The 13,109-nt window shown below is 34.9% G+C and overlaps 1 protein-coding gene across 1 annotated transcript; it reads right to left on the bottom strand.

The window, feature by feature from the left end:
* Positions 1-1,506: 1,506 nt before the first annotated feature.
* HESX1 (HESX homeobox 1) lies at positions 1,507-8,404 on the bottom strand. Its single transcript, XM_013188418.3, has 4 exons — positions 7,968-8,404; positions 7,653-7,858; positions 7,241-7,342; positions 1,507-6,308 (listed from the first exon to the last, which is right to left on the bottom strand). The coding sequence occupies exons 1-4, from the start codon at positions 8,158-8,160 to the stop codon at positions 6,210-6,212; spliced, it is 600 nt and encodes a 199-aa protein (XP_013043872.1). The 5' UTR covers positions 8,161-8,404; the 3' UTR covers positions 1,507-6,209.
* Between the last annotated feature and the right edge of the window lie 4,705 nt (positions 8,405-13,109).

Here is a 13,109-nt window from a genome sequence, read left to right as displayed (position 1 = left end):
TAGTCTGCCATGCTTCTATATGGCAAATGTTTGCATTCTCAGCTTTGTATTTGTTATCAAAGAAGAACTACATTAGTAGATACTGTAGGAAAAGGAATTCTGAAAAGGAATTCTAAGGTTCACACTGTAAGGGTGTTTTTTTTTGTTGTTGTTGTTTTTTTTATAATTTCTGGACACTTTGTCAAATGCCTTCTAGAATGGACTATAAATGGATGGCATTGGGCAGTCCTGTAAACACATAGCCATGAAAGCAGCCTTAACTTAGAGGTAAGATTTTAAAAAGTTGGCTGCCCAAAACTCAATTCTTAAATTAGTAGCTAAATAATAACTTTCAGACTAAGAATACTAAGAACCTACCAATTTCCACCGGGTTCAATTTAATACTGCCCATCCAGAACTTTCGATAATCAGATTCGAAGTCAGCCGTATGCACACTCAATATAGATTTAGTTACAAAATTTGTACAACAATTAAAATAAGTAGTCACCTGCTGGCATTCTACCTACAGCCTACCTCATGTCTGCAGACTTTACTCAAAATACATCCAAGACGTAGAACTGTAATTCTAAAATCCAGCCACTAGAGGGCAAAAGCAGCCCAGCATTTTCAGCTGCAATTGAAATACAGTGTTACCTCTGTTTTTAATACTAATCAATTTAAAGTTTGATTTAATCTGGAAAAAAAAATGCAACTAGTATAGCCAGCAATCTCAAATGAAAAATGTTTGTTTTGCAATCTTCTTAATTTCCTTACTATGTCATCATTCATACAAACTGAATCCCAAAATATTTTGGAATATTACTGAGATTGGTAATACAATTTTAAATACTAAAAGTGTGTGAAATACATAATTAAAAGGTATATATTAATTTTTAATTCATAAATAACACATAAGTTGGCTATACACGGGCACAATACTGTTCCAGATTCTAGGTACTGTGGACAAACAGTAATCACTATAGAAGTGGTAAAATAACATGGACTGGTAAAATAAAAATTCTATTTTAAGAGAGCCAGAAAGTGTCACAGAAAAACAAGGTACAATAAATTGATGCAAGTTTACAGTAGATTTTTTCAAAAGGTCAAATAAGCTAAAGAGTTTGAAATGCATATCCACATACACAACCTAAAAATAGAAAAGCCCAAGAATTTTCAAGTGCCTAATAACAAGAATGATAATGTAGATAGTCTCTTTCATTATCAGATCTTACATTACCAGCAAACTTTTGTCCTTATTGCTCCAAACTAAACAAGATTATGGGAAACAGTAATAGACTGTACTTATTGGGCGCTCCAGCCATCACAGTGGCAGAGGAAAACCTGGCTTAGGTGCTAGGGAGAACAAAACATTCATGTGTAAATCCAAGGAGAAACAATATGCAATTTCCCTCCCAATCCACGTGTTGTATTGCATTTGCAGGCCACGCATCTGGATCCTTACAATGTCCTAAACCAGATGACCACGCTTGAAAATTGGCATAAAATCATTGTTTGCACTGTGTGAATTGACAGATACACACTTTGCTAAAGGCACTAGACTTTACAGTAAGTGATTTACAACATAAATCAAAATATACCCTTGATAAATCTATTATTTTGTTGTTGTTTTTGTTTGTTCTCATTTGCTTTTAATTTATTTTAAAGCACATTTGTTCAGTAACTCTAATACCTGCACCATAACACAAATAAAGAGTTATTGGCAATTACACCAGAACTATGCCAAAAACTATATATCCCTAAGAATTTTTGGTGACGTTCTTCCTTCATTACCAATAAACAACATCCTGCAAAAACATTTTTAGAAGAAATTCAGTTTAATGGTTCTTCTAAACTCAACAAATACGTTTCATGTTTTGCACGTCAATTTGACAAACTATGCTACTAATACTGTGCCATGATACACAGCATTTCATACTTTGAGATTCTCCTAGGTTTCTCTCCCTCACAAATGCTGCTTGCCCATTAGGACCGCATGAGGTTCCTTTGTGATTCAATCAGAACCAACCCCTCCACCTCCAGGTGCCCAGCAGCCCCAGCTCCCCCTCACATAATGAGCTCATTACATAGCAGTAAATCCTATAAAATGAAGAGACAAAAAGCATCAACATAGCAACTGATAGAGAAACAAAGTCAATCCAAGGAATCAAAGCAAACGTTATTTTACAACCAATGTCTAAAAAGCTTTTTTTTTTCTTTTAAATCATGAATTAACCCTGACAGTTAATCTCAACTATCTGAAATTACCTTAATTTCATGTTAGGTAAACAAGTCTTTTGTAAAATCCAGCCATACAAATGCTTGGGTGATTTTCTGAAGGCACATTTCTTTTTCAATTAGAACACAGCATTAATCTGATACACAACTATAAAAAATCCTGGGTGTTGTTGCTTTAAAAGTACTTTCAGTACAAAACTTTGGACAACAAAAAAAATGCAGATGTACATATGTCCACTAGGAAAGTTGTAACAAAGTTTGCTGGTGTGCTAGCTTGCTATTTGTAAGCACAGACTTGATAAACACAGTAACTGCAAATACGAAGTTCTAAATGACAATGAGTGGTATTCTAAATGTGGGCTTTCACAGCTAACACTGGTAATTTAAGACTGTTTCAAACTAGCCAGCTTTTTGGCTGGAAGTTTTTCACTGTCCTTGTAAATTTATCAACTCATTACAGGGTCAAATGAGCACTGGAGCCCACGCAAGGCAACACGGATGGGAGAAAAGGAGGCTGTGGCTTCACAAATATGAAAGTCAGAATAGGAACCAAGATGACTGATGCTTTTCTGATCACAGTTCTGAAAGGTAGGTAAACAGAAACACTGCAAGACAAAGTATGCAGAACTGGGATGGGATGAGATTTCAGCATGCACAATCGTTTCTTCTGGCAGTCTCACCCGTTATTCTTAGTTGCCTAGGCACAGCCAGTCCAAGTAGCAGTATTAGATGCACTACTAAGGCAGCCCAGAAAGCTGCATATTATCAGGATTTACAAGCTTAGAAAGTCCTATGAAGTACAGACTAATATTTTAAGATGGAAAAGAAATTCAATTGTATTTGAGAAAGTCACTGCCACAATTTAAACCCAAACTGGTCAAAATAGGCATAAATGTAAAGTTAAAGGTTCTCCTTTAACTATTAACTTTAGGATGAATGATCTAAGCCAAGATGAAGTAAATAATGCAATCACTTTATTCAACTTTTTGCCCCTCACAGGACTATGTACAACTCTCAGTACCTTCCTTACACAAGCCATCCTTCTAGTAACATTTGCTAATTGAAAGCTGGACACCAGAGCTGGTGCTATTATTCTACTCCTTCTCTTAAATTGTTTTGTCAGACTTCCGACACTTGAGACAAGTTCCATTATAAAAGACATTAGGTGTATTTAGGTATTTGCCAGATAATAGAGTAAGGTTCTTAGGCATCAATCTGGACAGATTAGTCTAATCTGTTGCTTTTGGAAACCTTGTTTCCAGCAGTAAAGTCAACAATAGTTTCAAATTACCAGCACTAAGGTTAAGCTATGGGTAATATGTTTTGAGGTGCGAAGAAAAACAAAATAAGAACTCATGCATTCACAGTACTGTCTTTACCTCAAATCAGGTCTGTATCTGAATTGAGCTTCCCTTTCTCTAAAACTATTCCTAATGGATTTGGCTCCATTTAAATTGCTTTATTTGTGATTGTATCCTGCATTCAGAAATATTTAAGAGAACAACAGAAATTCACTTAGTAATATTTATTGTAATTGTCACTTCCTAAATCTAACAAAGCATCAATAATTAACATGTCAGTGTTGGGTAAAAGCTTGGTACTTCCACACTAAAATAGGCTTTCCAGAGGCAAAGTCAAGCAATTCAAGATTTTAGGGCTTCTATAAAAATGAAGGCAATAAACCCATGAAGTTACAGACACAAAATGGCAAATACCTGTAATCTAGCTCTAAAATAATGCAGCTTTTAAATAATATTTTTTAGAAAATATAGAATTGGGTTTTATTGAAAGTCTTACATCTCAACCTATCATCCAAAATATCGACTAAGGACCGACGTTGGATCATCCTTCTCTTTGGCTTTTTCTATGAAACTACGTAAGATTAAGTTTTTACCATCAGTCCTTTTCTTAAGCTTACCTCTTATTCTGTAGGACAGCATTTTCTACAGGTAACAACAATTTGCTTTTCATTCATGACATGAGAGGTATGATGTATCTGGTAAAATCCTGAATTAACTGCACTTTGCAATAACTTGCAAACATTCAGCAAAGCTACATTAATGCATCCATTATAACAACTGAAATGTAAATTACAGATTTCTAAGAACTTAAGCTAAAAGAAAAGCAGAGCACACATCAGAAGGAATCAAGAATGGTCTAGAAGTAGTGAAGACGTCTAAAATTTTAACACCTACCTCTAGAGATTATAGTGCATTGAAAGTAGCGTGCCAGAAGAAAAAAAAAAAAAAAGTAATTCTGTTGTCATTTTATTCTTATTAAATGTGAAAGTACTACTAGCCTAACTGCATTCGGACAACTACAACAGTAGAAGGATTTATACAATTTCTTCTGCACCTCCTCCCTCCCTTTTCTTTTTCCCCCATTATTTACATTTAACCTATATTAACAATGACAAACTGACTTTCATTTCCTCGTAAGTGACTCCAGAGAAACCAAGTGTCAGAGGCTGTATCAACCTGGTGGTGAATGCATGTAGATTGAAAACGGGCTCAAGTTCTTCCTCCAGTGAATATCAGAGTACTTCCTAGAAAAAACTGTTTCCTCACGAAATTTGGAAACCAACAGCAGAATGTATTATAGCTCAGTGGCCAGGCATTCCTTCAAGGCAGAAGAGTTAAAGATCTAAACTTAGAATGAGATACAAAGAGGATTTCAAAGTATTAAGCATTCTTCACATCATTTCTGCTCCCTACTTTTCAGAGTTTTGCTCTTTCTGTTTTTCAATCTTGCATATTAAAACCCTTTTCTTTGCAGCAGATAAAATGATTCAGCTCATTTTTTTTCACTATTGCAAATATAGTTTTGATTCAAAATAAAACTTATTTTTCATGTCAGCCAAGTAGGAAAACCCAATTAACAAAATCTTATGCCTAAGTTCTTTAAGATTTACCAGTTGTTGCAGGTTGAAATTTTAATTAAAGTCAGTGCTTCTACTGACCATCAGCCATCATTTTGTGTTAACAAAATGAGTTTTTGCATATACAGCTGGACCCATGTACAGTGTGTCTCTAGTAAGTAATGTGGACCAGTCTCACTGAAGGACACTAGCACTTCAAGCACGTGGTGCTTTAAGCTCTGCTGTACAAGCAACAGCATAAATCCATACTTAGCTGTGGCCATGATGTAGAAAAACAGAGTTCATTTAACTAGTTTAAGGCTGTCCTTATGCATACTGGCTTCTGGCTGAAAATCAAGTATGAGGATAATTAATTTTCATAGAGTGTCTGATAAAAAAAATATTCAACAACATAAAATTAATGGCAATGATCTGGATAGCTGGTCTGGTCCCAACTGATTTGATCCTGTGAAATGCTGCATTCTGTCACTACAAGATAATGATGGCAACTCCGCAACTGCAACATTCACACTGAAAACAAAGGAGATAGCTGAGTTGAAGCATTAAACAAGCAAATATAAATGAAGTGAAATATATAAAAAAGATTACAATTTTAAGCTTCTTTCAATGAAACAATGGTTCAAACTGAAAACAGTCAGTTGAATGCTAGTCCTTCCATCTTCATGGAGAACTTTTTTTTTTTTAGAAAATATATTCTTTTTATAGCTATTTAAATTCTAATGCAATGCACAATTTCACATATCGAACACTTTTTTGCATATTGAGTATTTTACACTTCAAAATTATGTAGCTTTAGGTCTTTATCAGTTAAGCCTGCAGTAATTCACACAAGCTGAAAATCTTGTGCAACCCAGAGTTTGAGTTTTTTAACTGTAAAAAATATATATACACTTTTCTGAAAATATTTATTAAAATATATAGAAAATTTGACTTTCTCCACAAAAAGTAGGTTATAATAATACTTCAAGTATTTACAGTTTATTTGACTGAAAATTATAACACTTCAAATCTAGTGATAAAATCATATAATCAATGTATCATTACTTAGTACAAATTATGACAATAACTAATAATTCTTCATGTTCTATTGTAGTAGTATAGTGGCAAACCATCCTTTCTACTCTAGCAGGCTGGAGGTGAAAGTGTTTTTCACCATTAGAAACTGTGATTCTCGATGTGATCTCTTCAGCTTTGCACGACGATTCTGGAACCAGATCTAAAATTGAAATGAAAGTCATGTTTTTCAGAAATTCAGCACTGTATTAAGAGCAAGCTTTGAAATTTAAAAATATTCACACAACTCTACAGTATTTTCTGAAATGCCAGTAGTTTGGAAGTTTAATAAAAAGTTAAAATCTGAAGACAGTGACCAGCACTAATTAAGACTAAAAAAATAATGCCCTCAGCTTTGCTGGAAAATGAGAACCAACTTCGCTAATACAAAAACTAGCATCAACTTCAGTGACATTGAATGGAAGTTCCTGAGCAGCTGCAATTCACATACAAGTCTGAAGGTGTAACTTCAACTGCTTAATTAATAGCAGCACCAAGCTCCCCATCAAGCCCAATATGAACTCCATCAAAAACTTAATAAATATCAAGGCGAGGCCAGAATTCTAATTTTTATGGTATTCTTATCACATTTGATTAGCTGGAAATGAATAGTTAAAACCCCGAGTAGATTTTGCTTTTGGCCAGATACATGACATAGGCTCAAATGCTGGTTTAACACAGTTGTGCTCTCCTGACACTCTCAAAATGCTAATATACTAATTCATTCCAAGAAATTACTTCAATAGTTGTTTCAAATTTGGTTTTTAAATATGTTGACATGCATAATGTAAACATGATTTTAAAACCTGGGAGCAAGTGATCAAGTTCCACAAACAACTAGAGATTAACAAAGCAGAAACCACAGAAATATTAGTGATAAATATCTCATTGATGCTATGGAAAAAGGGTTGGGATTTCAGGATGAATTCAATGGCTGTCATTTCTCAAATCACTCAATGCATACTATCATGTATAAATTCACATTGTTTTAAATTGACATTAAAATTATTGTTACTAGCATCATCTACCTATTTATATCACCAGAGAGTACACATGGATGGAAATATGGAAATTTTCAAGAAACAATTTAATTACCTGGATCCTGTCTTCATCTAAGTCTAATTTGCGAGCTAGTTCTTCTCTAATATCAATGCCGGGATAGGAGTTCATTTTAAAAACATTTTCCAAGACTTCAATCTGAGGAGATTAAAATACACTTTTTGAGCAATCATTGCTATTGTTATAGGAGTTAAAATAAATAAATAAATAGAAACAGCTTAATTTGTTTAAATTAAGGCTTCCAAGCAGTGCTTGGACAATTTTGCTTTCATGAACAAACATCGACCAGATGAAGCTAGTAACATTATTGTGAATTTACACTAGTTCTTAATTACATTTCTATATGGAGAGATACACAATACCAAATCAGTCAGCTATTATAGGCTTCTACCAACAATTTACTAAGCTGCATTGTTAGTCCTTTATTAAGTAGTAAGAAAATCCCTACCTGGTTTCTATTGAAAGCGGTTCTTGGTCTTCTACCCCTGTACCAGCTCAATTCTCGTTTGAAAGATAGCCTTTCAGTGACTGAAAAATATTTTTCACATTTCAAAACTTTTTCCTCTTGCATTGGATCACTGTTAGCATGAAATAATGAATTTTCATAGGAAACAACAGGGATTTGCAGATGGGAATTACTGTCATCACCTAAAACTAGAAAAAGCAAGCAAACGAACTTCAATTTACTGGTAGAAACATGACAATATATACATTTTTAAAAGAGTAAAAGCTTGAGAAGTTACAAAACAGACTGCTGGCTTACCCAAGTTGGTGCATGCATCCATCCATGGTCTGTGAGGTTTCACTGCTGGAATGCCATCTTTTTTCTGCTCCAATCCCAAAATACTTTCAATGGAAAAGGAGCACTGTGTGGTTTTATTTTCTACAAAACTAGACGCTTTCCGAAGATTCTGAGACACTGATGTATTAGCAGCACACAGCGATGTACTTGCCATGATTTCACCTTCAGCTAGCACAGCACGTATACTGTACTTGCATTTCTCCCAAAGTCCTCCTTATAGCTATGTTGACAAGGGGGTTGGATTTGCAACGTCATTAATTAAAATCTTTTATTAGAAAGTTTTAGCATGTCAATGAAAACTCACCCACCAAGAGGCACGAGGAGTTAATTGTTTATTTGTTTGCAAGTAATTAGCAACTAATGGTGACACTAGGGGGGCCACCAAGAGGGACAAAGAGTGTTATCTCTCCTAACCAGGACATCGACTTAACTTTCTCAAAAAGAAGCTATGCACAAATATAGTACTTCTCCTTTATTTGAAATCATTAATGTATAAAATCAGTTTTTTTAAAAACTTTATACTCTAATGGACTCGACTTACCTAAACATAGCAGCACGATAGGAAACCAGTCAAGTAATAAGTAATCTCATTTAAGTGAATTTCCTTCCAAGGAAATTTAAAAATAATCTCTTAATGCTATTAGGGTAATCCCAATGAAAATGCCTCTGTTTTTTCATATGCATATGTAATGGTGAACGTGGTCAATAAAACAACAATAGCTTTTGGCATAAGGTACTGTGCAGTGGGTTGGCAATGTTGTCAAAGCTCAGTGTAATTGCCTTCCAAGCGCCTGGATTAGTTAGAAGAACAGTTGCACCAACTATTTTAAATAATTCATGCATTCATTTTTCTTATTAAAATAACTTTGTTGCAGCCTTTTTTGAAGAATACCGTATATGAAATTTCCTGATCACTCTTTACAACATGCGAAAAAAAACTTGAAGTAATACAAACTGCACACTCAAATTTACTGGTCTTAAAATACCCTTTTAGTGCTAGGTATTCCTCCTTTCCTGTAAGTGGGTTTATAATCAACAGAAATTTATTTTACAGAGCATGCATTTAAAAAGACCAAAACTCATGAGTAATAGAGAGAAAGGAAGTAAAGCTTTTGTTTTGAAGTTCAAAGTTTAAAAAGAGTATTATGATTTCACTAGTCATAAAGTATCAGATATAACATCGTTATATTTATACTTATCTGTAAGCCCCAAAGCAACTGCACATGGTCACAACCACCTTTTCATTCAGGGTAACCTCTTTACAAATTCTTCCTTTTCTTATTTTAGATAAAGCTATTTGATAAATGCAAAAATGCAAGCATTATTTTAATTTCCAAAGTTTTATTTAAGATGGGTAAAATTTGTGCTCTGAAAACATGACATAGGGCTGTGCACTTTCAGAGGAAAAATCTGTCCCTTTTTTCCTTGTTTCACCATTTTCTCATAGTAGTTTATTCTGTGTGATCAGTCACATTCTTATGACTAACAATTAACATTATGGAAATAAACAGCATCTCCGCTTTGATTTTCTGTACATTTGTAAACCATCCAAGCTCAACCTTTAGGAATGACAGAAGCTGGAAAACAGCCAGGGAAATAGCACCGTATGGAAATGACAGCACAGTGTTGAGGAAGATTCTAGTAAGAGCTATGCAATCATACAGAACTTTATATAAGAACAACGTTGAGCTGAAGAATGTTGACTAGGTGCTGTGCAATGAAACTGTTGTCAAACCAAACTGAAAAAGTGGCAGTTCAAGAAGTGATCTTACCAAGACACCTTATCAACATGTCAATGTATTTTGAAGTGGCATCAGAATAAATGCAGTGACCATCTGCTAGCTAAGCCCCAACCAGCATTTAACAGCCTCAGCAACCACAAAGTCTAGATGCAGAAGAAAAGCCACAAAAATCAGTGTAAGAAACAGCTGTTCATTGGCCACTGACATGCCTTGTGATTATATCAATGTAGAGGAAGAGTAACAAGTCCCATGGGACTGCATGCGGCGCATCAGTAAGGCTCCCTTTACATGTGATCAACACTCCCATCAACTTACTGAGCAAAGAGCAAACTCTGATGGTTTGTCCAGGTTTAACTGCTAAGAAAGCTGGCTTAGAAGTCCAATTAAAGATCTATGACAGAATGTCAAAATTGAGAATTCCAAGAACATATTGACAGTGCTTTAAGTGGATCTCCTGTACTAGGCTAACAATGATTTTGAACTCATATGCAGACTTGGGGCAAAAAGAATGTGTAGCTTGTGTTAATCAGATGGGTAAGGCAGTGTTGTGTCTAAAGAAATGCTTACCTGACAAAATTTTCCCTCAGATTCTCCTTAACACTTGAACCAGTTTTTTAATAAATAACCACTATTTATTAAGTGCAAAAAAACCAACAACAACAAAACACAATACAAGCACTGATACAAAAACATTTCAGAAAATATTTATTTCACCTGAATGAATAGGAATGAAATTAACCTGAGCCACACAGTTAATACTCAGATTACCACATCCATCAAGTCCCAAACTGGTAACTACCTTCATAAGTGATCTCTTCAGGAAACTACCAAGAACTATCAATAAAGACAGACATAGGTGGTGGTAAGAGAAATATTTATGAGGCACATATCTCCGCAAAATCAACCATTAAGTTAAGTGACTAGGTATAACATTTTGGTTTCTCTGAAACTGTCAAGGATTAAGAAAACTTTTAGAGCTAGTTTGCTTGCAGTTGAACGCTCTCATTCTTTAATGACTTATTTATTTATTTAAGGACTTTCCAAGGAAAAGAGATCCTAGTAGCTCTCAAAAAGAATGTTCATGAAATAAGCCAAAAAACAGTTAATGCATTTGCTCAGAAGTCAGAAACTAATCAAATACTGCCATCTGGTGTTTGTGCTCTCAGAGCTGCTAGTTTCCTCAATAATGTTATGCAAATAGGAAACTTATTATTAAAATAATCACATTCATTTGCTCAATGTTGAATTGAATCAGAACTGGAGACTGCAGCATAGTAACTGAAACATATCAACACTATTTTTAAACTGAGTGCATGGCTGCAACTGCATACAGGAACTGGAAGTACCAATTCAGAAGTTCACAGCTTGTTCATACAATGCTTTCTAACTTCTGAGGTATTCACTAAAATTGAAACACTATGCATCTAAGAGACCTTTATAATAATACTAATTATATATTATATATTATTTATAATAATACTAATAAGAGACCTATTATAATAATACTAATGCCACTCCATATCACTGTTTATAAAGATTTTATGTGAAAAAAGAAATTATTCTATAGATAACAAGTCTGTATTACACCAAAATTAATATACAGAGATAAATCTACTGACAGTCTGGCTGAAGGTCTAACATTCTAATTGTTGCTACATTTCTTTGAAGAGAATCTTGTTCAGTTGTAGAAGAAAGCTATTTGTCATTAATATAAAAATAAACAGCCAACGAACCATTCCATAAGAAATATGGGTAAAATATTTTCCTAGGGGAAAGATTGCAATATTTTAGATTCAAGTAAAGTAGAATTTGGTAGTAAAGAACCTGATCTGATTTCTAGGAATTCACACTGAAAGTATAAATAGAGCTTCAGCCTTCACTCAGAAACTTTATCTCATTTCCCAGCATATTAGAAATAAGCAATACTTCTTTTGCAACCCATGTGAACTTACCTATGGAGTTTTAGCTAAATACCTTTGCAGGAGCAACGAGAGCAACGCGACAAACATTACATCGAAAATCCTGGGTAATGAATAACAGGAGAAATCCCTGAGCATACAAAAACCATTCTCTTACAGCATCACATACTTGAAGGAGCAAACTCACATAATCCCTTCCAGATTTTGTACCCCCTGTTCTTTGCCCAGGGATAGCAAAGTTCATCTGTTGAGTGAAAATGTGAAGCCTTAGAGGACTCTGTTTATACCAGCTGAAACAACCATACCAGGAGTTCTTGGTGACATTGCCCTGAAGTTGGAAGGCTTACTGTTGCTACCTGTTCCTGTTGTCACTCTTTGCTACTCCACTGGCAGGTCACCTTTCACAATAGCCTATCAGCTTTTTGAAAAGGTGTGAGCAGCACATATAATCTTTCTTGACTACTTATCACACACAGAAAATTGCCTTTCATATCACCTTTCCCACAGCTCCTTTACCCAACTGCACCAGTATTTCAGCACCTTAGACATCTTGCTACATAGAGCTTCCTTACAAATGTGTTTTGTACATAAATTTCAGAGAATATATTCAAAGCCAACTTCAAAATTCTGAAGGTTTGTTTTATTTGTTTATTTTTTTAGGCAAGAATACCATAAAACTTAATTTTTTATTTTTTTTTTCTCCCTCAAAACACAACTAAAGGCAGTTAGCTATTATTTGCTAAAGTCAAAGCTATTTTGATCTAGAGATATTAAATGAACACTGTTAAATTCAAGGTAAATCCAAGGGTAGCAAAAGTCTCTAGAAATTGTGTGTTAAGCAGTGTGTAACACGCAGATAAATCCTACCTTATCCAGACAGCTACTTTTGTTAGCGTTCATGAAGACACATAATCCACAAAGTGATTATATGAAGGTGCTTTATTAGGCGCCGGAAGTTAGGGGCGTGCCTGCCCAAATCTAACTTCGTCTGATTTGTTCTCTTAGTTCTCTTTTATCCCCTAAGATATTACATATGCATTAGGTTTCACAACTCATCTATGCATATTCATTTCCTAGCTCCGCCTAGCCTCGCTTCGTATGCTAATTATCTTATCAGTCCTTCTGCGCTTGTGTACTACTCTCTGGTGGTCGTCCGGGTGGTCGTCGGGATGAAGTAAGATGTCTTCATCAGAGTTGAACTTTTTAACCTTTCCTTCTCACGCATGCTCTCTGAGCCCTTGGTCTCAGTCCAAACCACAAGGTTGGTTTGATCCAGTTCCCAGGGTCCAAGAAGCCCCAGTTATCTAGATGTCTTGCAAATTGAGCATTCTTTTAATCCTCCTTACTCCTCATCATGAATTGGTGCATTCTCATGTTACCCTTGCACATATATTTTGTATCTTCCAAGCGCAGCCTCGGAACAGTACATCGCAAATGTAACA

The sequence above is a fragment of the Anser cygnoides genome, chromosome 10 (genome assembly GCF_040182565.1).
Source record: "Anser cygnoides isolate HZ-2024a breed goose chromosome 10, Taihu_goose_T2T_genome, whole genome shotgun sequence".
Taxonomy (NCBI): domain Eukaryota; kingdom Metazoa; phylum Chordata; class Aves; order Anseriformes; family Anatidae; genus Anser; species Anser cygnoides.
This window is presented reverse-complemented; position numbering and strand designations above follow the sequence as displayed.

Bases quoted from the DNA above. Each gene is read 5' to 3' on its own strand.
- HESX1 (XM_013188418.3), bottom strand. From the start codon at position 8,160: ATGGCAAGTACATCGCTGTGTGCTGCTAATACATCAGTGTCTCAGAAT. The intron at 7,859-7,967 runs GTAAGCCAGCAG...TGCTTTTTCTAG, and splicing joins GGATGCATGCACCAACTTGG to TTTTAGGTGATGACAGTAAT. The intron at 6,309-7,240 runs GTAATTAAATTG...TTTCAATTTTAG, and splicing joins TAGATGAAGACAGGATCCAG to ATCTGGTTCCAGAATCGTCG.